This window comes from Manacus candei, unplaced genomic scaffold, assembly GCF_025592945.1.
Source record: "Manacus candei isolate 608988 ecotype Guabito, Panama unplaced genomic scaffold, ASM2559294v1 h1tg000014l, whole genome shotgun sequence".
Lineage (NCBI taxonomy): Eukaryota > Metazoa > Chordata > Aves > Passeriformes > Pipridae > Manacus > Manacus candei.
In genome coordinates, this window is record NW_026138062.1 from 40155263 (window position 1) to 40182797 (window position 27535).

At 36.7% G+C, this 27535-nt stretch overlaps 1 protein-coding gene across 4 annotated transcripts in view; it reads right to left on the reverse strand.

The window, feature by feature from the left end:
* Positions 1–27535, reverse strand: part of DYNC2H1 (dynein cytoplasmic 2 heavy chain 1) — a 169766-nt gene that overhangs the window by 69003 nt on the left and 73228 nt on the right. For all 4 annotated transcript variants that reach the window (XM_051779783.1, XM_051779782.1, XM_051779784.1 and 1 more), the window contains exons 65-76: positions 22043–22166; positions 18981–19144; positions 17555–17674; positions 15469–15603; positions 14682–14825; positions 12958–13047; positions 10956–11021; positions 8797–8847; positions 6632–6709; positions 5389–5520; positions 3936–4008; positions 1043–1203 (exon numbers count right to left, since the gene is read on the reverse strand). In XM_051779783.1, coding sequence (XP_051635743.1) covers positions 1043–1203; positions 3936–4008; positions 5389–5520; positions 6632–6709; positions 8797–8847; positions 10956–11021; positions 12958–13047; positions 14682–14825; positions 15469–15603; positions 17555–17674; positions 18981–19144; positions 22043–22166 — 1338 coding nt within the window. The remainder of the gene's footprint in view (positions 1–1042; positions 1204–3935; positions 4009–5388; positions 5521–6631; positions 6710–8796; positions 8848–10955; positions 11022–12957; positions 13048–14681; positions 14826–15468; positions 15604–17554; positions 17675–18980; positions 19145–22042; positions 22167–27535) is intronic.

Sequence of the window (27535 nt, forward strand, 5' to 3'; positions counted from 1 at the left end):
CTTTGAGTACCACTCCTTAATTGAATACCATACCATGCTACATTTTAAAAGTCCAACATGTAAAGAATATTTAGAGATAAACATAAAAATCCATGTGGCAGAGTAAGAAATATGCATTCCACAACGTTCACAGCTAGATAAGCTGGCAGTAGGTTCTTAATATTTACAGTTTGATGGGAAAAATATATTACATCAGTGTATATTCTAGGAAAGGAACAATTTCAAGGACTATTTAAAAGCAACATTAAACTTGACGTTTTCCATTTCTATGTTAACCAGTGATTGTCTAGATAACAACTTCCCCCCCCACAGATATTTCAAATGACAGAAGGAAACAATCTTTTATAGAAAGGTATAAAGCACATTGTTACTGTGTAATGGGAATATTAGGAAACTACTTTTATCATAGAATAATTTCAATTGGAATGGATCCTGGAAGGTGTCTAGTCCAATCTCCTGCTCAAAGTAGGGCTAGCTATGAAAGATCAGACGAGAAGCTGAGGGCTTTGTCCAGTGGGTTATTGGGAACCTTCAAGGATGTTAAATTTCTCAAAATATTTTACAGAATTTCACAAAATACCGAAGTATTCAAAAACACTGAACATCTGATTTACTTGTTCAGTTGAAGAAAAAAAAAATGCAAGTCCTATAAGTAGAGGAAATTATGAAGTCTAGTCTGGCCTAGTGCGTTTATATTTCAATTACTCCACACTAAAAAAAGATAACGTTGTAGCACGTATAACAATTCTCAGCCTCTTTTGTTCTCTTCCATCTATCTTCTCAATTTTTCCTTCTCCATGTTGGAGGAATGCCTATCATGTGGATTCTGCTTCTGTGAGGATGACAAATTGTGTCTCTCTTCTCCAACCAATTTTGCAAATGGAATGAGAAGTTAATGTCAAGACAGGTAAGAACAAACACATAGACACCAAACTATGTTTTTACATATTAACTTCCTTGAAAAACAAGGTAAAACAGATATTACTACAGTAAAATTTTACACATTGCATTTTTTTAATCATTATGCTTGTCTAAGACTGACCTGATGGTAGCACTCAGTACTTCTTTCAACACTGGCAAGTTCCTGCAACTCTTGAGAAGGATCAGCACCAGGAGAAATTATTATCAAGATGGGTTCAATTTCCATAGTCTCTTTATACAGACGTTTCATATTCAAAGGTGATGGAGATAATTCCTTTATGCCTATAGTTAGAATTAGAATTATTATGGAAATAAAGTGACTCTCCATGATGGAGTGCTTCAACCAGTTTAGAGGTCATCTGGCAGTCAGAGTTCTGTTCCATGGAGACCAGAAAACCAGTCTTAAAATGAGAACAAAATCCTTACAATATGCAGGTATGAGACATCCTATATTAATAAGAAAAATAAACAAGCATGGTGCTTGGATTTCCAGCCTGAGAAACATAAACTGCAGTCTTTATTTAGAGTGTAGTCTTCAAGGAAACATACAAAAAGAGAGGAGTGGAATAAGAAGCTATGCTATTTGCTGAGACTAACTGCAGTGTGTATGTCTGCCTGTACAACACCTCTCCTTATTGTCCTAAGAGCCTTAATTATTAGACTTACACAGTTCTTGGTACTATGATTACTTCTGTCTATTATTTGTTTTAATATACAACTTAAGTGTTGACCTAGTTAAAGCAAGGTATTTATACACAAGCCCAAAGTTATGTGTATAATAAATTGTGTTAGCCATGTAGTTTCATGCATCTTTAGACTGGTCCTTAAGTAATGAAGCTTTAGGTGCAATGGGAAATCACAACATAAAGCAAGGCAGAAGAACCCAAATCAGTGACAACTATGCCACAACTACTAAATGATGCCATACACACTTCCTTGAGGGCATGGTCTGCTTTCCGACTTGAGCTATTACACGTTCCCTGTAGAACAACATATAATATGGTATATAATTTGTACCACAGAATCATAGATTAATTTGGGTTGGGACCTTAAAGATTCTCTAGTTCCCACCATAGCCAGAGGCACCTTCCACAGACTAGCTTGCTCAGAGCCCACCCAGCCTGGTCTTGAACACTTCCAGGGATGGGGCATCCACAATTTCACTGGGCAATCTATTCCAGAGTCTCACCACTCTCACAGTAAAGAATTTCTTCAAGATATCTAATCCAAGCCTACTCTCTTTCAGTATAAAGCCATAGCTCTTGTCCTATCACTACATGCCCTTCACCAGCTCTCTTGTGGGCCACCTTTAGATACTGAAAGGCTGCTTTAAGGTCTCTCTAGAGCCTTCTCTTCCCAGGCTGAACAACCTCAACTCTCAATACATAGGAGCGAGGTTCCAGTTAATACGGTGCGTTTCAGTATAGCATGTAAGATAAAGAAATAAGTATGCTTTGAGTGTCCACAAAATACGTTCCTAGAAAGTTCTTATGAACCTTATCTTCAAAAGAAATTATTTTAATCCCTCTTCATCCATAAATTTAAAAATATATGTAAAAGATGAAGCAAAAACCCCCATATCTGGATAAAACAGAAGTGAAAGGCTTTCTTGTAGGCTATTAGAGTTCTTTTGGAACTCATTTTTCTTACAGGAAAGCAGCCAAAGTAGATTGGAAACTTAACAGCTCCTTTTCAAACTAAAGGAAAGTTTAAGTAGTTTCAGGGCAAGCATCCTGAAAAAGACCCAGCAGAAAAACTATGAAAAAATATTCATACAAGTGTGACATCTTTTATCTGTTAGAAAGTGCTAGTCATGATTTATGACATGATCTCAAAATAAAACCTCACTGATATGCATGAAAAATCTGTGGATGATTTGTGGATGACTTGCTGGTTTTGAAACTCCAAATGAAGATAATGGTATTCTGCCCTCCTTGGTGAGGCTGCAGCTTCATTCACCTAAAACCATCCCCTCGTGCAGCATTCCTCCAAGGAAGTGGTATAAAAATAAGCAATTTATGTAATTTATTAAGATTTGGAAGACAGTAAGCAGGCAAACTCACTCTGCATTCAGGTCTCTGCTGGGCTTTGAGCCACATGGCACTGCAGATCACATTTGTCATTTGATTCCAACAGGCAGGGACATTGTCAGCATGGGCTTTTTATACTCGCCCTCAACAAAGTATCTTCTCTATCTACTAATAATGTTTGACAGAGAAGCTATACCTTAATCCTGAAAATAACAGTCTTGGTTGCAGATATGGAGCCAATTTTGACCAACAAATAACGCCCACAGACAGGGAGCATAAAGGAGTAAAATAAAGTGACTTTTAAAACTTACAGTGTCCACCTCGATGAGACACTCATAATTCATCTTCCATATACCCATTAACTGCTAAAAACTGAGGGAAGGCTATACTGCAATATTAAGATTATTTGGCATACAGTATCCACTTCAAACTGTGAATACAATAGACTTCAGAGGGGAAATAGACTAACTAGAACAAATAGACAACCATAGTATTGAATCACTCTAAATCAAGTATATTTTTAAACAGACAGTAAAAAGTATTACGCAGCAAGAGACAGACAAAAATTACTGAAATTATTAAATAATCTTTTGAGACTCAATCTACAAAATCTCAAATCTAATGACATTAAATGAAGTAATATTTTTTGGAAAATTTGTGTCTTAAGGAAAGTGCTGCAGTGTAAAACTTTAAGAAAACCAGTTATCTTCTTTTCTTAATTAATTCCAGTGTTCAAGAATTCATTAAAAGAATCTGACAGATCTTCTACAGTATTTTCAATCACTATGCAGCATAAACCGAACAATTTTAAAAGCACTTTTTAGCAATACTTTAAAAGAACAAAACCAGCAGGTCCATTTACAACATATTTTCAAATCCTGAAACTTAGAGATTCCACAACAACTATAAAATAAAAGCAAAACGTAGGACAAAAAAAGATATTTAATTGTTATGCAGAAATAATCTGGTGAAAAATTAACTTACCTAGGGTTTTACATGCAAAAAGAGCCATGGCACTCTGTAGCCTATCTGGTCTGACAGCCTGGACCACAAGTACCTTAAAATAAAATATATTCTGGGAGATGAGTCTATAAAAGTATATAGTGACAATTTAAAATGCAAGACTCCTCTAAGACGGCTGAATTCCTTAATCTTTTCTTAAGAACAAAGTTATCTTCCCTGAATATATAAAGCTATCTGATCATTCCTTTCCAAGATAACCTACTGTAATTTTTCTTTTGTAAGTAGCTTTTCTATTAATAGAATCAGAGAATAGATCTATACCTGATGTCTATTTGGAAGCTACAACCTTTCCTACAATGTTTTAGAAAAAAGGTAGCTATGTGGGTAGCTAGAAGCAAACTTAGCTTTATACTAGTAATCTAAATTCTGTGCACGTATACAGGCAGTAATGTCCTAACTGAAATACTAATGTTTCTGATTTCAGTGCAAATTAATTTACGAGTGGTGCATCAATCTCACCACGTAGTTTCATTACATTTCATCAAGAGAAATATTCTTAATACTTTCTGTACAAGGAACTAGATATACTGATCATTCCAGATTTACTTTCCTATAAATGCAGAATTTTTCCGACAATACATTGCACATATAAGAAGTGCTCTTCTGCATTTCATAGAATCAAATATGACTCAGAAAAATTCCTTTCCAAAATGGTTTGTTCCTTAATTCCATGCATGTTATTTTAGAAATTTACCTCCTCCATCAAAAACTCCAAATAGACAGCTGCTAAGAGCCAATCAGCATGAAACTACATGAAACTACCTCATCCTTTCTTTGGAATGGGCCTTTGTTTTTTTATGTGGAGTGACTTCAAATGAAAAATCACAGCATCATTTGAAAGTAAGTAATGACATGCTTTCTTCCATAAACACAAAAGGGATTACAGTTTCCCCTTCCAGTGGAGAAGGACCCTCAGGTAGAGGAAGGGATTTTCTCCTCCAATATTCTTGGTGAGTTCTTCATCATCAGGCTTTCAAGAACAGCAATATTTCGTGACTACTATTCTAAAAAAGAAGAGGCTGCTACTGTGTTCTGCGGTTTTCAGTCAGATGTGTGAGTTTGTACGTTAAATGATGAACTAAACTAAAGATACTCAACAAGCTGACACATCCACCAGTAACAAAGCAACCATGAAAGAATTTTAATACCTATTATTGAAATTAATTCTGAATATTACTATACCTTACAGGGTATACTCAGTTGCAGGCAATACACCAACACAAAAAAAGACTCAGATAACAGAGAACTAAATATGCATTATGGTGAAAGAAAATACATAACCTTTAGACTAAAAAAAATAGTTAAACTGTAAGACAGTGTAGATACTGTCACTGCTTATAATTCAAGCAGGCCTGGATGTAAAATTTGCTTTTAATGCTGAACTTATAATTAATATAATAAATGAAAAGATTACCTGCTGAAATAAGGAAATTCTTTTTACAACAGTAGATGGAAAGTCTTGTTCACATACAGAACTCTGAGAAAAAGTGTGCCACAGACTTTCATCTTCAAAGCAGAGTATCTGATAAAGACCCGGGAGAGAAATCTACAAAACAAATAAGGTATAATTAACTATAAAGAAGAATAGCCATTTGGACATTGTATATTTTAAATACTTTCCAAATACCAGTTATGACCACTACTTGTGCACATCACAAAATTCAATTTTATCCTTGGAGTTAAAGAAGAGTACATTTTAAAATTAACCATTTATTTACTACTACTATTCCCTGGAAATGTATTTGCATTGTATTTTTGATTTTAAACTTAAAGGTTATTTGGTTTTAAATTTTGGGCTCTACCTTTAAGTCTTTTGCTTTAATTACGATCAGGTTCTTTTTCTATCAATATGTGCTACTGATTCACTCAGTTACTCATTTTCTGTTTGTTTGTTTAAACCTCTAACTATCATGCCTGCCACATCATTATTGTGATTGTTCCTGATCTCGGGTTGAAAAGAAATTAAATAATGGACTCTGGGTTTAGCAAAAACATTTCTTGCCAAAGACCAGTCAAGATTTTCCTTCTTGCTGCTCAGCTACATGCAGGAGAAGAGCTTAAGATGGAATTTCAAGCACCAGTACTTTCTTTTAGTTCCCTTCAACATTGACTGTGGCAGGAGGAACACAAGCATTTTTGTTTTAGTGTGATTATTACTCAATTTGAGCAATCACAAACTCTGAATCACTTGCAAAGATGTACAGGGAAATCTGAAGAGAAGACTATTTTCTCAATTAACGACTTTTAATACAATATTAGGTGGTTTTGTGAAGGTCATTACAAAAGCAGAACTCAAATATTCTTTGCAATTTTTCCTATGTATATTTTTCTATCTAAAAAAATTGAAGTACTCTGGGTAGACTTAGAGCATTTTCTAATCTCAGTAAGATGACAGGTTCATTTACAAACATTGAAATTCACTGTTAGATGGGGTAGAAATGTTCAAGAAAAAGGGTCAGAAAAATGAGTTTAAAATACTTTATTTTTTTTCAAGTGGGTATGTATTAAGCCATGGTTTCTAAAAGATAGAATAAGCACCTTAAAATAGCAAAATATTTCCATCTGACAAATACATATTTGAGTATTCAAGTCCAAATTCCTATTTGTCAAAACCAAAGTCCTTTAAATTTAAATTCAACCCACCATACGATGCATACCTTCAAAGATGCTACTGCCCAGGCTCGGTCGTGTTCTATCCAAGAGGGAATCTGGTCACGAACACTTCTTTGTGAATCCTTATTGAAGCAAGTTATGTTACACATGTAAGTTATATAAATTTTTGGGAAACACTATATTCAGTAATAAGAAGATGAAACTCATTTTTTTAACAAAAATGCCATTCACAACAGCAATCTTTCTGTGGCATTTTGCGAAGTTCGTAAATGGTATAACAAAATAAAAGCTACCAAAGATTTAAATATGAGACATACTGTTCACAGTAACATTTGCTTAGCTACTTGAGCCTGAAAATACTTTATTATTTAGGGTATCCTTATGATGCGCTCAATTCTAAGTAGTTTTTCATTAAAAACAATTGACAGAAATGATTGCCTATCTGCATAGGCGCTCTGAGCAACTGACTTCAAGAAACAACTCCATTGCACATATTTGCAGCCACGAAGAAGATGGTTCTTCACACAAAGAGCAATTTTGGGGTAATTCACTAGGCAAAACATCACTTCTGAACATCTCTGCATTGATAAAGTTTGGCCACAGCTCTGTTTTTCTGCTCTTTAGGTTTTTGGGTTGGAAAAAATTCTAAGGATGAACAACACAGCTTAAGTTCCAGTGTATTCATTACATCATTTTTTATTAAAAAATCTTACAATACTCATTAACCAGTCTGACGGTCTCTGCATGGAAATGTATTCGGATTTCTCAACCACTGAGCAACTTCAAAAGTAATCTTAAATGTTCAGCAGAAAAAAATAGAAGGTTTCTTGTGAAAGGATACCTTGGCCCTGAGTCATAAAGTCTGAGAAAGAACAAAACCAGAAAACTCAGAAGCAACTGTAGACATAAACTTGAGATAGGTCTGTAACATACATTCCAGTTACAATTGGGGTGATGGATGCATATGCACAGTCTTTCCAAAATCTATGGGTTGTGTGTTAGGTGGGTAAGACTGGTATTAAATTCCATTATACAATCAGATCTCACATAGCTTGAAAATTACCTACACAAGAAAATACTTGACAATCACCCAGTTCACTGACATTTAATTGAATTACAAAGACTCCATAGAGATGAAGGGGAACTTCTGCAATCACACTGAAATGCAAAACCTGTAGTAGAGTCATCTAATGGCTAGAGAAAATGGACTTTAAGGATCATTTCAGGAACCAGTTGCCTGAGAAAACCTGAGTAATACATCGTGTTTTAAGTGACTTGCCATTTCTGCCACCACGCATGGGAACACACCTACTGTCACGAGTGTCTAAAATCAAGGTCCTCACACTGGTCATCGTCTTGTACCATTTAACATACAAGACACCCTGATAAGTATTTAAACAAGGTTATAGGTTAAAAGTAATTGTGAACAATGAATTGTGAGCTGAGCCTCACGGAATGAGCTAGCCTGACTATGAATGAAGGAAAAGTGGAGAAAAGCAAAACAGGAGGCAAAGACTGGACTCATGATTCCTGATTGTGCTCTTGTTTCCTAAAAACATTTTTCAAAACCTTTGCCAAAATATTTGGCTCAAAGAAGAGTTATAATGGGCAAGATTATGGAAACCTCAGCTTTTTTCTCTACTCTTTTCTACTGGAATGTTATGTTAAAAGTGTACAGAATTGAGAGACACTTAGTAAACTACAGCATGCTTGATCAGGCATGCAAAGAAAGTTTCTTAAGCTTGCTCAGTCACCTAGGAAAACATATAAATACATCTCCAGATGTAGAACTCAAGACTAAGGAAAAGGCAAGTAAAAGTCAGCAAAGTGTGCGGACAATTCCATTAATTCATGCAAAAACAACTCATATATGACTCCTAGAGAAAGAGGGATTCAGAAATGCTGATTTTAGTCACAGAAGAGGGCTGAAAACCTCCTCAAACATACAGTTACAAATTGTAATCCTGGTAAAAGAAAAAGAAAATAAGAAAAGCAAAAAAGGTAAAAAGTTATGTAAATTAGAAAATTAGTTTCCATGTACAAAAAGGTTTTTAAAAATTCATATTTTTATACTACTATGTGAGAAGCTACTTATTTCTTTAATGTATGAATACAAATAATTAAACAATATAGTAAAAATACAAGTTTAATTTTTTAGGATTAAAGTAAATATTCCTTATTTCAAAATATGCAAATAAATGTAGCTTACTGATTTTCTTATGGTATCTCCAATGATCACACCTGTAAAAGTCTCCCATTCCTAGGGGAATAAATAATAACTCAGATCAGTCACAAGATATCTTTAAGAATAAAGGTTGATATGTAATTCATGTAGGCAGACCAGGATGATAAACAAATTAAATCCTAGATTCTGAAAGAGTTCTAAGACTTTTTAAAAATGCTAATTCCCTTTGCAGAATCCAGGCTAAGTGACTGCAGTGCTTTACAAGATAAAGAAGCAGAGGGGAAGTCCTATACCTTCTAAGCACCCACAGCTCCCACCCTATAGACTAACTATCAACTACCAAGAAGTAACAAATGTTGCTGGCAAGGACAGGGCCTGACAGGGCATCAGCAGCCCACATACAACACATAGCTACAGAATCCATGATTCAACAGTGTTTCATGTTACAGTATCCAGCAGATTGCAGGTTTTAGAACAGGGGGCATACTTAATATAATAGAATGACATTACAAATGCTTTGGTTGCACTAAAAAGAGAAACATTAAGTTAAATTTATATATGATTAAATCTTTTAGAATTGGTATATGTATCCAGGACGGCAGCTTTTAATCATTTTAAAACAGATTAGGTAATTAGGTAATTATTTAAAAACACAAAATACATAATGCTCTATTTGGAGGTGGCAAGAAATATACTAAAATTTTTTCATAAGTATCGAAATTTTTGTATAATCAGAACCTATAATTCTGTGATAAAGGTTTTTGACTAGTAGTAGTACTACTGATACAAACCACAGAATAGTTTTTTACATCCATCTAGTTGAGTCTTGAAACAGCTCCCCCTTTCAGTTACAAACTGAAGTTCCTCTCCCAATGACAAAGAAAATGCTTGTGCACAGAAAAATACATGAAGTATTTTTAAAACCAAAAATTATGTAATATTTTTATGAAGAAAAGCAAAAGTATAATCTGTAGAGGCACATAAACTACCGCAGAAAAATCTATACGTATTGATTCAGAAAGAGAATGTTTCTACTAAAACCCAAGGCATTCTATAATATACTGTTTTAGTTGTACTATAAAATTCTCATCACTATGCAAAAAATTCAAAACTGCAGAAGGTTGAACTCTTTTGGGAGAGGGACTTAGAATACTAAATTCTTTAGCAGCATAATAATCAAATTCTAGTCTCATCACATTAAAAGCTTTAAAAGAAATAACTTTAAAAGAATAACCATTTCAGCTTCATTTTCGTCACTAAATATTTCGCACAAGCACTCTTCTCTTAACAATTTAATTAAAATAACTTCTACCTTTCAGAGAAGTAAGAAATTACTGATATTATTTGCCTGGTTTCATCCTTGAGTACTCAGTGTAGAAATGGGTATTATATATAAACTAGATTAAGCTCTCTAAGAGCTCTAACAGCTGATGGAAATGCATGCTAAACAATAGAAACCAACACATAAGGCTGTACTTAAAAACACTTAAGAAGCCAAGTTTTAAATCAGTCAGAAAACTATTTGCTAGTTGCTGCCATCATGACTTTAGAAACTTAAGAAAGACAAAGCAAGATATTTTCAGAAGCCCAAAAGAAATAATGAAGATGAAATAGGGAACTTCTAATAATGAAGAGTAAACAGGATATGCTTCTTACCAACTAGATTAATTTATTTTTATCATTGCTGAAAGAGTGGGATTTTACTTTGTCAATCCATATGTCTGCATTAAAACTACATTGCACTCATAACATCGAGAGGTTTCAACCAAGCTCATATGCTTCATATAATCAAATTCCATTACATCCTTCAAAGGTATTGTCTGATTTTTACCTTTTACCCTATAATGGACTCTCCTCTATTGAACTGTCATCTACTACATCGACTCCTTCTGGTCTCCAGCTTCTAGTACACAAAGCCATAGTTTTGTCTCTCCATTCCATGTAGATATTTTAGAAAATTAAATATGTCTTGACTCAGGCTAATCAGCCACACTTAAGCAAATGTATTAAGTCAATTTTGCATATTGTTTCACTGCAGTCAGACTTTATAGAAGTAATTCAACTACACTATAGACAAATATAAGTAAGTCCTATACTTACTGACAAAAACTTTTTATCTACTTATTTACTGTTCATATTACATTTAAGCAAAATACTTGGGGATTTTCTTCTCTAGCACTTACATTTTCTTGAAAAAGTTCAGGGTGCATTCCTCGTACAAAATGTAGAGCAAACATTAGCTGATCAGCCTGAAATAAAAGCAATAAAAATGTATTTATATGTTCGGCAAAAGTCACCTGCTTTTTTTATAAGCAACATTAGCAACATAAGTGATCTCTAATTCCATAGTAATGACTTAATGACATATACCTTAATGCAAAATTGCTACGTACCTTTGCAACTGAGAGACTAAAGCAAAGTGGTCAGTGGAGTGGGAGACAAATAGGTCCCTACTAGGCATTAGTGCCAAACTCTGTAAGGCACTGGAGGTCTCATTTTACTGATAAATAAAATATATCCATGAACATTACATGACACTGAGAACAAACTACACCACTCAACTCTTTCATCTTCTCAGACAAGGTCTGCAAGCAAATTCAAATCCAAACTGCCTATTAGGATAGTCCCTGGATGATTCAGTATCCAAAATTTGAATGAAAATTGTTTGGAAGAATACTAACTGTAACAGAAACTATTTTGACAAATTAACAGTACAGGTGGGTGAATTCCAGTGCTCAGGAAAATTTCTGGGCACAGCTGAAGCCTAGGTACACAGAAACATAGACAGAAAAACCACAGACAAAAAACCATCCTTCCCAATTCTAACATGGTTAAAAACATATAAACTTGTATCAGCTATACCTTTTATGAAGACACGAGTAAAGCCTCAGTGTCACAGCAGTCTTTAAAAATTTTCACGGATAAAAGGTGGAAGTAGTAGTGAATTATTGATGGTGTGAGGAGCTTATTTTTTCTCTCAGCTATTAGAACACAATATTAAGCTGGATGGACCATTAGTCTGAAGTTGCACAGAAACAGACTTTCAGTATTTTCTAAACTCCAATATGAATGCTCACAGTTAAAATCCTTCCTACTAGAAATCTCTCCTCTGTGCCCTACACTTGAAATCTCTGCTCTTTTCTTATGTGCAAAAATTGCTGCCTTCCAATATTCACAAGACGTAATGACTTAGTGGAACGCTTCACATACTCATGACTTCAAATGCAGACATTAAATATGATGAGAAAATTCCATGAGAATCCCCTTGGACTTTGATAAACAAAATTTCTAAGAAATATCTGCTACCTCTGTACCTTAAATAAAATGTTGCTAGATTGGGGGAGAGGGGAGGAGTTGGTGTAAAATTTTCAAGATCTCTCCATTCTCACTGATCAAACTCCAGACTTGTGTAATTTCTACTACTACTCAAACCATCTATGCAGACCTACTGTGCATTCTTCAGGCTGGTATTATGAGACAAATACCTCTTGTCATGATAGTTCCATGCGAAAGTAAAACTTAAACCAGAAAATCAAAGGCATATCTATCCTAGGTTTTCAATAAGAAAGCAAGAAGAGAAAAGATACCTGACTGACATAAAGAAGAAACACATTAGGAACATTACATGGAGGAACAAGGGAACAGATGGAAACAAACAAGGTAGCAGGTAGAGATTTGGGACAGGTTGAGAAAAGAGAAAGGAGAATATCACAATGTGGGGGTTTTTTAGAATCATAGAATCATCAGGGTTGGAAGAGACCTTTAAGATTATCAAGTCCAACTGTCAATCTATCACAATCACTTCTGTTTCCTTTAAAAAAAAAATACAAAAAACCCCCAAATAATCACACAAAACCTTATCATGACAGCTAGGTCAAACACTCATACTAAGGAATGCAAGAAGTAAGAGCAAACAGGAAAAAAAAAGTGCTCAGGAGACGGCAAAGCCCAGGACTGGCTATGAAGCCAAAATGAGGAGCTCTGGGGAAAAATGTCCATAAGCAATATTAATTTTGTCATATCCTAATTGTTAGTCCTCCTCATTTTGCATGTTAAATATTGATAGTGTAATTTTTTGTATCTATTACACAGTACTGCTTATTTGAAGTAGATCAAGTGTTGGCTGCTGAAAGAATACTTTCAAACCCAGTGCACTGTCTTAAGTCAGAAAAAATACAATCTTACCTTAAACAAACAACGACAAACATATTCATACACTGCATGTTTCAATGAGCCAATAAGCAACTTGATTCTTTCCTCAGTGTTACTTGAATCCTAAAAAAGAAATTTTGGGTTCCAAAAATTCATGTGGAAGTAAAAATTTTTTTATGTACTTTGTAAATTTCAGAAAAATGACACAAATAATCTGGATGCTACATGACACCAGTTCTAAAAACATATTATTAAATTCAGCTGCACATATCAATCAGTAGATGATTAACTGAGAAATTCATGCTGAAGTATTAAGAAATAAATATTTTGGGTCTGAATATTTTGATTATGAACATTATACAACTTTGTATAAGGTAAATATACAAAGAATGAGAGAACAGTTTCTTCTCCTAACATTAATATTCTTGAAATCCCATAGTTTTCACTAGGTAAAAAATTGCTTAGGCATTGAATTACTACATTTAATACTACTAAACAGGTATGTTGATGTTAAGTGTAGTTACTAAACTTCTGGCCAAATCTGGCCCAAATGAAATGAACGTTGTAGAAAATAATAAGTGTATCCTGTCCTTCAAAGGTCAAGACTGAAAAACTAATTCTAACATGAAAAAAGTGAAAAAAAGACAGGACAAAAGAAGAAAGGGGCTGGGAGGCATGGAATGTGTAACAGATAGTATAAGTTCCTTTCTACCATGCTGGAATTTAAAAAGATGAGTTTAAGGAGGGCAACTGGACAACTGATTTGACTAATACCTTTCCCATGCCTAAATGATTCAAAAATTAAGAACCGGATAGAGGAAAAAGAAAGAAGGTAATGAAGGCAAAACCAGAAGTTGAGCTTTAATATGGTAACATAATAGGCAGAAAAGAAAGAAATTATAAAGAAGTGTGAAGTAAGAAAAAAGAAGTTAAAACCTCATGTTGTCGAAAAGAAGAAATAAGAACTTTAAAGAGGGCAAGTTCACATAGTTAGAACTGTGTTCCTGATATGACTGAAGCTGAAGGAAAGTTGTAAATCATGGATGTCACCATAAAGGGGAATCCAAAGGAGACATGATGAAAGGTTGGTGAATGTCTTTTTAAAGTAAAAACAAAGAGAAATACGATGAATTTTGGAGACCCTGAATAAAAAGAAAACGCATCATTACTCAGTGTGGCTATTTAGATCTAAAGAGTTTGGTGACAAGGAATAAATTAATTCTGTGCTCTAATAAGGATATACAGGCCATCAGAACACAGAAAAATAGAAATTACATTTTCAATAAGGCATGCTTACAAACTGTATAAAAGCAGACAAAATTTTGATCTTCCTTTGCGTAACTGAGCCCTGTAGATATATAGGTATTTTCTTATTCTACCCTTTGTTGATAAAATTAGCATTATTAGCAGATTAGATCATTAATTTATTTAAATAAAGCTTTCAGTAAAGTTATAATCAACCTTTGTTTTCCTAGTTCATCTTAGACAAAGAGGAAGTCTGAAATCACAAATAGGAGTTATTCTGCTTTCAGATGGCACAGCAATACCCTGATTTATATGCAACGTAAAATAATTTAAAATTCCATGTGCATGGATTCTGAATATCTAAAGCACAACAGTTCAGCATAACTACTTATTATACATTTCATCAACTTTTATTATAATTTTTTTTAAAATGTCCAGAGAAGCTAATAAATTCTAAGGATCAAAGCAGATTGATTCTTCTGCAGCATTAGCAGCTTCAGAAGAGAAAATACCTGCTTGGTTTGCAGAGCCCTTTGGAAAAGTCGCAGGAAAGCCGCCAAACTAAAGCGGTACATATTATTAATTTTGGACAAGTCAGAGATAATGAAGTACATCTTGCTGGCACTCTCGGCCAAAGGGAGATAGGAGTCCCTCTCCTGCAGAGAAAAACAACACACACATAAAAACTCGGTGCGTTACTGCCACCTACTGCTTATTGCATAAACTATTACTCATCCCATCAAAAAAACATGTGGATGATTCCCACTGTTTTAGGAAACCGTATCCTTTCCAATTCTCCAAATTGAGGGACCAGAACTGAAGACTTCAATGCTTTTTGATATCCAAATTGGAAACTTTTTTAAAATTAAGAATATGATGGAAATAAATCCCTAGGGCACTGAGGTCTCTTTTCACAACAGAACATACCTCAAAATTCAATGGAAAATTTTAAACTAAACTTTTCCAACAGAAAGGGATATATTAAGTAAAAACATCAATATGATCCAGAATGTTTGCAACAGAGGATGGTAAAATGAAGTCAAACCTCGTTACCTGCCAAACACCCTTTAACTCAAACTGGTGGACTTTAAATTGTGTAATTATTCAGCATGTGTAAAACAAAGCAATTTAATTAACAAAAATACTATCTGTGCTTGCTTATCCCAAATATCATTTACTCAGAAAAGTTAATTTAATATGTTACTTATATTCCTGTGGATGTATGTGTCTTCTGTATATAGAAGATGACTATTTTTAGCAGGAAAAAAACAGTAATAAAAGATTAAAATATTCTTCTACCTTATCAAGGAAAGTCTGAAGTCTGTGAGATTCAGCCAGCGATTCTTGGATGACTGCACTACTTGCTTTAGTTTGATTCAGAGACTCTATCAGATCCTTATTTTCTAGTATATTGCCTTGTGATGTGGCAAGTGTCTGGAAAAAAAAAAAGTAATTTATGTTACGCTAAAAAAAAAAACCAACAAACAATCCTGTAAAGTAACTATTTTGGAAGCTGTCCATCTTTCTGACCTGTACATATTTCTGAACAGATGGTTATTCCAAAAACTCAGATGATGTTTTAAAGAAGCATGGAAAATACAACTCAAGAAGGTACTCCAAAAATCCAGATTGCCAGGTTCTGAAACATAAGTCATCAGCAAGCTTTTCAGAATGCTTTCTACGATCAGGGTCTTAGGCACTAAAAAATCCATGGTAAATTTCCATTTAACTTCCAATTTAACCTGAAGCTACTCGTAACAACTTCCTGTACCCAGTCATTCAAAAATTCATTTTCCTTCAAAAACATTCCACTATCCCCTATACAATCTAGTTCTCATTTTCAACTGAGACAAATATTTACATCACAACAATTTCACTTTTGTAATCAGAGATTACCTCAAAATCCTTGAGATTGCCTCACATTTTCCCTGCGTTCTCCCGTGCAATTAATTTCACCTCCAAGAAGTGGCAAAAGCTTGAATGATTCCCTAATAATACATGTTTTTTACTAACCCTCAGTAAATATACTTCAATACATTTTTTTTTTAGTCAGACAGCAACAGAAAATTGGCTTCTTGTCAGTCAGGTCAGTTCTGAACAACTACCTGTAGGACAGCATTCAAGGAATCCAATTTTGCTACAAGGAATCACACTGTAAGCTACGAGATCACCACAGCACCTATGTCTTTACTCCAAGGCTTTCAGAAGAAAACCAGTACAGTACTTCAGATGGAATGGTAATGTTGCTTTAACTTGAATTTAGCTAGACCACCTTCAGCACTGATTTCTTTGTTGACAAAGTCCATGTAGCATCTGCCAGTTTCCACTGAGCCTTAGCTTTCTATCTTTGGGGTCAAAGAGTATTGATTCCAGTGCTAAATAGAATTCCAAAGTTGAAACCAACTCGGTGTTAATACTTGGCCACTTTTTGTTGCAAATATCTTAGGTATCAGCTATCTTAAGTTTTGTGCTTGGTAACTCAGATCAGACAAATGTAAAAAATCTTGGAGTTCCAATATAACAAAAAAAGTCTGTTCTAAAAGGTCAAATAGTGGTATCCCTGAAGTCTCAGTTTCTGGTAGAAAATAAGATGCTAAAAATTATTAAATTTGGACATGGAATTTTTTTAGAGAGCAAGTTTCCCTCTTCCTATAAGAGAAAGCTGCCCTATCACAGTTTTAAGAAAGGGCTTAGTATTTGAGAATTAATAAGGAGTTTAATAGGGACAGTAAATGCTGAAATTCAAATCACATCAGATAATCATGTACAAAATTCTAAAACAGAGCTATCAATCATAGAATCATAGAACAGTTTGGGTTGGAAGGGACCATGAGCAGCAACATCTTCCACTAGACCAGTCTGCTCAAAGCCCCATCCAATCTGGCCTTGAACACTTGAACAGGGATGAGGCACACAAGTTGTCTGGGCAATGAGTTCCAGTGCCTCACCACCCTTACAGCAAAGAATTTCTTCCTAATATCTAATCTAAAAGTACCGTCTTTTAGTTGGAAGCCATTCCCCCTTGTCCTATCACTACATGCTCTTGTAATAAGTCCCTCTCCAGCTCTCTTGTAGGCCAGACTAATAAATGGCCAGTCTAATCTATAAAAACTAACAGCTTAGTTAGAAATAATTGTGGAGGTTTAAAATTTTAAATGTCTCTCAACAATCCTTCCATTTTGTACTGGGATTTTTTTTTCCTTTCACTACACAGGATCATTTCTCAACTTAAAAGTATCATTTGACATGATTCACAAGCCTAAAAATGTGGCTTCAGTTAAAACTCATAATTTGAAAAAGAAACAGTATAGTTTCATTCAAATACATAACAATATGAACACTATTTTTTGGTATAACAGATATAAAAGATGTAAATTTATTTTACCTCCAAAAGAGAATCCTCAAGCTTAGCTAGCTGTATCTTCTTATCTTCTTCCTGTTGTAACAGTTTCGTCTTCTGCTCTTCCAAATCAGGTTTTTCATGCTGAATAGTTAAAGCCAAAAGCTAAAAACAAAGAAGATTATTCAGCAGGATAAGAAACACTCTAATATTTCAAAATATGTATTCATTAGTTATATAGCACAATATATACTCATTCATCATATAGAACATATACTGAAAGTATATATTCTGAAAGAATCTACTTGAAAGTAGATTTCTGAGGGTTTACTCAGTTCCAGCAGACATCGAATAGCTTTAAATCTATGTACATATCCAGCATATCCTGTAGTGGTCAGGATAATCCAGGAACTACTGTGAATCATGCCTTGAGTATAACAGCAGATGCAAGCCAGGTGAGATACTCCAGAGCATCTCAAGGAGGCTCTGGATGACTTTATTGAGGACATTCATTCACAATGTTTCATGCTTAGACCTAAACCTTTGCACCTCAATCTGAATTACATGCATGTTTAAATGACTGGCAGTCTTCACTTTCGCATGTATTGTTATCAGATATGTATTTCCTACATCAGGTGACGTAGGAAAGCACAAACTGGAAAGAATGGCAGCAAATTTCTTTCCAGCATGCCTACCAATCAAACCTCTCTCCTCCTAACAGAGAGAAAACAAAGTTCGTTCTTCTGCATTTCCACTTCAAAAGGGGGTCAATTTTCATGGTTACATTGCCTGATGTCAATTCCCTACCTCCAGTGGAAGGAGAAAATTGATACAGATATCTGTGCTTCACATTTTGAATTGCATCTTATCAACATCTTACCTACATCCTATTCTAAGCCTCATTAGTGTGGAAAAACTTGTTTTATACCAAATAAAGAGGGGGTTTATTTCCCTTAATTTCCCTTTTTTTTTCTCTTTCTTCCATTTGAATGTTACATTTTGCTTCCTAAACCTTACAGAGAAAACCTCAAAAGCTACTAGCATTTTGGAGGAAGTAAAATATACAGTGTTTTGATTTCACTACGTTTTTCCTGTACACAAAATTTTGATGGTACAGAATAGCATTATTCTCTAAGTAGGACACTAGAGAGCTGCAACAGAAATGTTTCCATGGTACCATAAATGTATCCTGAACAGAAAGCAGAGGCTTAGCAATTAATCTGTTGCAACTGAAGTACGAGACAATTTTAATTTTCTCTGTTGAACTCACTACTTAGTTCCAAAGTGCATAAAAACAAGATTTTAAAATTTAAATTTAGTCTTAGCTTTGATTTTACTATTTATATTTGTGAGCTAAAAAAATACCTCCATGACCATTAACACAAACTGCACCATAGGGCTTCTTCCAGACACTGGATGCATTTATGCATGTGCACTATACATATACACTATTTTTATTCTAAATGCCTACCTGTCCTCTTAGGCCACTTGTTGTTGTGGTAAAGTTTACTTCTGTAACAATAGAAGAAGCATCAGGTGGAATGAAGGGATTGGGGTTTCTTGTTGACAGAAAAAGACGGAACTCTTCATTATAATCTATCATTTTTTCACCTATTTGTATAGCATAACGGGGTCCTGTAAATAATAAGCAGACGTTATATGCACTCTGACTGGAACATTGTAAAACCATCATCAAGAAACATCAATGTAAAATAATGGTATTTGTGTAATACTTTATGACGATGAGATGTAAGTGAATTTTAGAAGATTTATTTATAAACTTTTTTGAAAGGAATACAAATTTAAAAAATTCAAGGAACATATCCTAACCTGCGTTGTTAGAGAAAAAAAGGAATAAGATAGCACTAGTATAGGACAGCTAAATAGTGAGAATATTTAATACACCTGAGTAGTTTAATGATCCTTACCCATCACATAAAGACTAAATGGCAAAAAATACAATTGAAGTAAAAGTAATATTAACGAATCTTTGAAATCTTCAAACCATGAACAGGAGACATAAATACACAGAAGATCCACTGGAGAATCCCCCTTACGTGTAAGAAACCTGTCATAATTTAAACATATTCACTTACATTTCCACAACTGTATACCACTCTAGCAAAACATACTAGCCATAATTTTATATTTGATAATTAAAATGGTTCAACATTTTCTGAATATGATCCAAACCCATTAGATTTCATCTTTGGATCTGTTACATTTATTTGTAGAAGGTTGATGTTGCTGTATAATCATAATTCTATTAAAATGTTACTTTCTATGATAATTGTTATAGAGCAAGTCCATGAAACTAAACATGTTGGGATATCTAGATATTAGATTGAAAAAAAAAATATTACATCAAGAAATGTCTCATAAATTTGTCTTATTATAAACACATTTAATTTAATCATAATATGAAAGAAACAATTTATTAAATAATTGATGTCATGGTTTCAATCTGTTTATACTCCTAATATTTCTCAATATGCCTGTCACAGAATAAAATTACATGTATGACCCCTCACCATCCCCCTCCAACCCCAGATTTCCATTCTAGCAGGGTTAGAAAAGAATAGACTCAAACAATCATATGATTAGAATAAGACTTTGCCTCCTGATACTGAAAAAGAAATAAGAACAGAATTATAAGATGAAAAGTTAACAAGTGAAAATTCCCATTCCAGAAAAATTTCCAAGATGGCATAGTTAGGTGCTTCTCTATTTTTAGCACTGGTTGTACATCAGAAATATAAATCTCTTGCTAAAACACTGGTAGAGATGAAAATCACATATCAATTTTGCTTCTATGCCAAGGATCACAATAAATTTCAGGACTGTGTTGTAAAAATGTCAAACAGAAAATGGAAGCTGTACAAAGACGAATTTATTGCAGTATATATATTCACATTTTTCTTAATGTTTCATTCCAAGTAATGAAGAGATGTACAGTCATCACAAGCAAAATAATGCAGATAGGCTCCTACCTCCACATTTTGACAAAGAGAAGGAGTGTGTGCTTGCTTGTAAAGTGACAGAAAAGATTCAAACAGTGACCCATTCTCCTTTTCAAATAACAGCTCCCTAGACTGGACCTGCACAGACTTAGCATTAACACAGCCCATTAACAAGTAAATAGGATGTCTGAGTGTTATAAGCAATTTCCCTGAATAAATGACTATATTTGAACTTAATCTACTTTCTCCACAGTTTTGCAGACATATTCATCTCTCAATTTGATTTCTTGAATAAAATCAATTAAGATGCCTGCAATACTGTATCTCTCCTTTCCAAAATTCAGCAGAAACTGGAGGGGCAAAAAAAATTTGTAACGATGTTCTACCTAACCCCCCACAGAACCCTGAAGTCACCACTTTGCTGGTACTCTTTTACTGAGAATAAACAAGCAGGTACATCTGTAAAGGAAGAATGATTTAAAGTAACTTCCTTTTCACTAAACAGACCTTTCTGATATTGGAGATAAATGTATATAAGAATCCTATTACATTTGCTTTAATTAATAATAAGTACATTAAATGTACTTACATTTAAAGCATTACTGTTACCTCATGCATTATTAGATCTCAATGGTTGATGAAACAACAACAAAAAAAGTCTTGAGCTTTTTTCAGTAGCCAAAGCTCATACTGTAAATTACATGCATAGGCTGTGGTACATGCTGAGGAATTACAACTTGAGGCAGAAATATAATTACAAAGGATAATGTAAAACTATTATAATTACAGTAACTTAGACAGTATTTAAAACAGATATTGCTGTATTTTTTAATCCACCCAGTTCTTGTGATTTAATCTGAAAACATGTAATATAATTCAACAAAATTCATGCTAAGATACTTATATAATTGCTATTTATTTTTGCTAAACTTTCAACACGAATTTTCATATCAGTTGTTATTAAAGCAACTAAATCCAAAGAAGTTTTATATAGAGTACATTATCTGTCCAAAGCAGAGATACTGCATAACAAATGCTGGGGGGTTTCCCTTTCATTGCATCAGTTAAGGGACACCTTTCACCAAATTCCACCATTTTGCTGCTATCTACAACCCTCCTCATTCCAAAGAAACATCAGGGACAGACCTGTGTGCCTTCTTTAGTTTCAGACAACTGAAAGAGAAACAGCAACACCAATATTCTAAAACTCTGATTTCTAATTGCACAGCCAGCTGTGTAACTTCTGGTCTATTTAAGGTCCAACTTTCCAAGTAAAACTATGCATTTGAAATTATCACTAGACATTAACTTAAAATTCTGAAGGGTTGATAAAAACACTTTATTCTAAATCCAGTTAAAAACTCTCTAAATACATTTCAGTATTTCTCCACTTACTAAACAAGAACACATTTCCAACATATTTTTTGCACTGAAATGTTAGCAACAGATTATTACTAAAGAGGTAAAAAATTGCACAATACTGAAGTTTTCAGAAAAATCAAGTTTTACATCCCATATGGATGTAAACTACAAAAGCTTTGAGGAAGCATTTGTAAAGATCTTGGTCATTTACCTTGAGCAATGAGATCTTTTCTTAGCAATGGGTAAAGTACAGGCTCCACTCCATCCATTTCCTGTATAATAAGTGTTTTCCCAAATCTCACTGCCAGCTCCAGAGCAGTCACGAAGTTGGTGTCCTGGGCAAATAAATATAAATTCCTTCGATTCATTTTTTTTTTTTTGAAAAACATAAACACCTCAGAATGAGTAGGAAGGCATTATAACAAGTAGTCTAAATCTAAAAATCCATAGTACAGCTGAAAAATTCTATTACAGGCATCAAATGATATTTCAGGTTTAGCCACAAGTGTTTAGTTCAAATAAATTTGATCTACTCAGATACTGACATAAAGAAAACCTATTTAATATGCCTAGATCTTCAAGTGCTGCACCAGAAAAGAGCAGGTCTACCATCATTTCTGTTAGGTGTACCTAGAAGTCCTGGCCAGTTAACACACTTCAAATGTTAGTATGTAGCTATATCTGAAAACTGAATCAAGATCTACAGACAGGATTCACATTGGTATTAAGAAGACTAAATGCAGTCTTTTGCTGTAGGTGTTTAAACATGTTTTTGGTGTTTAAGATTACATTAGTCAATGCAGACAACAGAGTCTAAAAGGTAATCAGGCTAATCAGTTGGCAGGAGAAACAATCAATTACCCAAAGATACTACCATCACAGACAATCTTCAAGGCCTGCACAGATGTGGTGGTTTCACTCTAGGCCTTCCTGGAGACCAACTTGTAACCAGGAAGGAAACTAGAAAAGTGACCACGGAAGTATTCCATGCTATTCCTTTACGTAACTTGAGGTATAAATAAGGCCAGCGGGAGGCATCTCGCTCTCTTCCTTTCCGGCGAGGTTCGAGAACGGCGGGTCCCTGTTTTGGTCTGGTTTATCTGGAGCCGAGGCCTACAGTGACTACCGTTATCTGCCACGCGTGAGGGGAGAGCCTTGGGCCGTGTCTAGCCATCCTGCCTGTTCGAAGGGAAGTGGTGAGATTTTTTGCTAGTTTGCCTTCGGTCGGCTGGTTGGCTTGTTCGGTCCTTGCCCCTTTTTGTCCTTCTCCCTTCCCCTTCCCCCCCCCCCCCCCCCCTTCTGTGTGTGGTATTCTCCTTTTGTGTATCTGTCTCATATGTAATATATATATATATATATATATATTTGCTATAGCTTTGGCTGCTTGGTTTTCTTTTCCCTCTCTGGGAGGCGGGTCCTTGTTGTTGAGTTTCGGGGACTTGGCGGGAAGCCAGCTCGAAACTTGCACAACATTTTTGGTGTCAGAAGTGGGATATTTTGGTTAAGTTTGGCTTGTTTTGATAAACGTTTTTCCAGGAAGACAGCCAAGCTCGGTGTTGTTTTGCAAAACCAATCTATTGTTTTGGGAACAGGTCTGGGAACACTGCCAGAGTCTGGGAAAGCAGCCAAGGAAACTTTGTTTATATAAACAAAGGTTTGTTTTGGGATCAAGAAGAAATAATAACAAAAAACAATGGCTATTTCATTAATTTGTCTTATAATTCTAGCCACCTTTACACCTGTGTTAGGCTACCGTATAGGGAGACGTCCAGACCTTGAGGATGGATGGAACAAATTGCTTCCATCCTTTAATTTTGACATCGAAGATTTGGTAAAGGAAATCCCCATGGTTAAAATTGGCTCTAATTACTATATAAATCTTATTGCAACAGTACTGTCATTGATAAAGGTACTGGAAGTGCTACTTAAACTTGGAAGAATGGGGTTCCGTTGCCTTCCCTCTTGTAGGAAAGATCACACCTCAAAGGGACTCGCTGGAACTTTGGAAAGGGCTGCAGACAGGCCAGTCCCCGGGTGGCATGGAGCTTGGGAAGATTTCGGTAGATTAGTAGGACATGTGTCACCCCCCATTAATTGGGAGTTCACACCAGAACAAATGTTTGATTCTGGTGAGATGGCCCACTGTTTGGCAGAAGGGTGTTTTTCCTACAAAGATCCGAATATGCAATTCTCCGCTTTGTGCTGGGGCCTGGCTAATGCTTATCGAGCTGCCATAGACCACCTTCAAAGGGGTAAGGTCGACACAGAAACCCAAACCACGCCACTTGAAACCAGTGATGTCCCTATTAGGTCCACAGAAGTTGGGGTCCAAACACAACTTGAAGTCAATGCCATTTCTACTAAGCCCACTAGAACCGGGACTCAAGCTAAGAACCGGAAGGTCATCATTGCCCCTATGAAGAAGAAGAAGACGTGGGTAAGAGAGATCAAGGAACTTACAGACTCATCTCCCCAACCAGAACGCACAGAAGAAAGAGAAGAAGAAGAAGAAGAAGAAGGAACAGAAGAACCTATCCAATTCACTCAAGATGTAGTGGACGAAGGAGCGGCAGCAATGGGAGAAGGAGCAACAGCAAGTGATGAAGGCGCGACTGCGAGAGAGGAAGTAGTGGTTGTGACTGAGGAAGGAGCGATTGGAAGAGAAGAAGCAGGTACCAGAGAGGAAGAAACGGTTACACGGGAAGGAGCACGTCCAAGAGAACTAGGGGCACGCCCAAAGGAATACAGAACAGCATCAAGAGAAAAGAAAGCAACAGTACAAACGGCCGGTGGTATATTGTCGCTTGATGATTTATATCCTGACTACACATTCAGTGTTACAAAAGACGCAAAGAAGGAGCCAAAGCATTCCCCTCAATTGGAGGGGGAATTATCCCTACCCCTCCAGACCCAACCTTCTCTTGGAGGTGTGAATGATTGGAGGAAGAGGCCCTTATCTCACCACGTGAAAGATTACTCACTACCTCCACCAGCTGGGTATCGCGAACGACGCAGGAGTCCATCCCCACGGCATGAATGGCATAGAAGTCCATCTCCACGGCGTGAACGACGCAGAAGTCCATCTCCGCGGCGTGAACGGCGTAGGAGTCCATCCCCACGGTATGAACGACGTAGAAGTCCATCTCCGCGGCGTGAACGGCGTAGGAGTCCATCCCCACGGTATGAACGGCATAGGAAACCATCTCCGCGGCGTGAACAATATAGAAACTTATCCCCACGGCATGCTCAGTCTCCACCTCCACATGAGAGATATAGGGAGGAAGTGGGAGCAGTCCCACGTAGGAGTGGAAGAGTAAAGAGAGAGGTGGAAAAGATTCTACGTGGGAGAGATGGACAAGAAATTATGCGAGAAAGCGAAATTACACAATCACTGACCACAAGAGAGCTTCGAGATTTACGGAGAGATTATATGCGCTTGCCTGGTGAAGAAGTCCTCACCTGGCTGGTGCGATGCTGGGACAAGGGAGCTGATAGTCATGTAATTGAAGGTGATGAAGCACGACAGTTGGGATCCATTGCTCGAGACCCTGTGATAGAGCAAGAAATGGGGAGGGAGAAAATGGCATCCAGTCTTTGGCTCCGAATACTCCACGCGGTGAGAGTGAAATACCCATTTAAGGAGTCCCTGAAGAGTTCTTCAAGAAGGTGGAGGACTGCGGAAGAAGGCATCCAATACCTACGGGAATTGGCCATGCTGGAGATCATCTATTCTGATCCAGATTATTATGATATCCAAGTTCCTGAGAATGTTCCCTGCACGCAACCAATGTGGAAAAAGGTAATTCAAGGTGCCCCTAAACCATATATTTCCTGCTTGATACCCGTATATAATCCAAAGATGGATGAACCAAGCGTGGACACTATGTGTGCTTGGATAAGAACCATCGAGGAAAATATGGAAGACTCCTTCAATCCCCTGTACCGACGCACCTACGATAGGGAAAGAACGGAGAGAGATTATGAATATTCCAGATATGAGGACGACCTTAGAGACAGAGAGGACAGAAGGTATAGAGATTACCAAGAAAGGCCAATGGGAAGATCACGGCGGGACCGACAAAGACGACCTCGGCCTAGACCTCGATCCTGGTCTCGATCTTGCTCACGGTCCCTGTCATTCACACGTCGAAGGAAAGAGAACTCTAAGCGTGGGTCACGTAACCAACTATGGGCATACCTTCGTAGTAAAGGAGAAAACATGAAGAAGTGGGATGGTGAACCCACTTCTAAGCTTGAAGCTAGAGTGAGGGAGCTGAAGCGAAAGAAGACTGACAAGAAAGTTGTCTATGTAGTAGACGGAGATTTCTTAGAAGAGAAACTGCGATCGCCGAAACACGAGAAGATGGAGGTCCACTTCGACAATGGCAAAAAGTCTAAGAAGTCAAAGTCAAACTCTGACGACGAATGCTCTGATCAAGACCAGTAGAGGGGCCCTGCCTTCTGCCAGGAGAAGGAGAGGGACCAAGAAGATAACCGGGTTTACTGGGCTGTGTGGGTCCGATGGCCTGGCACATCGGATCCTCAGAGATACCAGGCCTTGATAGATACTGGAGCCCAGTGTACTGTAATGCCTTCGGAGTATAAGAGTACCGAGACTGTTACTATTTCTGGAGTGACAGGAGGGTCTCAAGAATTGTCAGTAGTAGAGGCGGACATGAGCTTGACGGGAGACCAATGGGAAAAGCGTCCCATTGTGACGGGGCCAGAAGCCCCTTGCATCCTTGGTATGGACTACCTAAGAAGAGGATACTTCAAGGACCCGAAAGGGTACCGGTGGGCTTTTGGTGTAGCCACGGTGATTGAAGAGGGGTCCAAGCAATTGTCTGCCCTTCCTGGCCTTTCAGAAGACCCTTCCATTGTAGGATTACTACGAGTTAAAGATCAAGAAGTGCCAATGGCCACAACAACTGTACACAGACGACAGTATCGGACAAACCGAGATGCTGTGATCCCTATCCACAAAATGATCCGAAAGTTGGAGAGCCAAGGGGTGGTCAGCAGAACCCATTCACCCTTCAACAGCCCCATCTGGCCTGTGCGTAAATCCGATGGAGAGTGGAGACTGACTGTGGACTATCGTGGCTTAAATGAAGTTACGCCACCGTTGAGTGCTGCCGTGCCAGATATGCTGGAGCTCCAATATGAGTTGGAGTCCAAGACAGCAAAGTGGTACGCCACCATCGACATAGCCAACGCGTTTTTCTCCATTCCTTTAGCGGCAGAGTGCAGGCCACAGTTTGCTTTCACCTGGAGGGGCGTTCAATACACCTGGAATCGACTGCCCCAGGGGTGGAAACACAGTCCAACCATCTGTCATGGACTGATCCAGGTCACACTAGAGAAGGGTAAGGCTCCCGAACACATCCAGTACATCGATGACATCATTGTATGGGGGGATACAGCAGAAGAAGTTTTCAAAAAAGGACAGACGATCATCCAGATTCTCCTCGAGGCCGGTTTCGCTATCAAGAAGAGCAAAGTCAAGGGACCTGCCCGAGAGATCCAATTCCTAGGGGTGAAATGGCAAGATGGACGACGCCAGATACCAACAGACATAATCAACAAGATTGTAGCAATGGCTCCCCCCACAAACAAGAAAGAAACCCAAGCTTTTCTGGGAGCCATAGGCTTCTGGAGGATGCATATCCCAGAATACAGTCAGATTGTGAGCCCTCTTTACTTT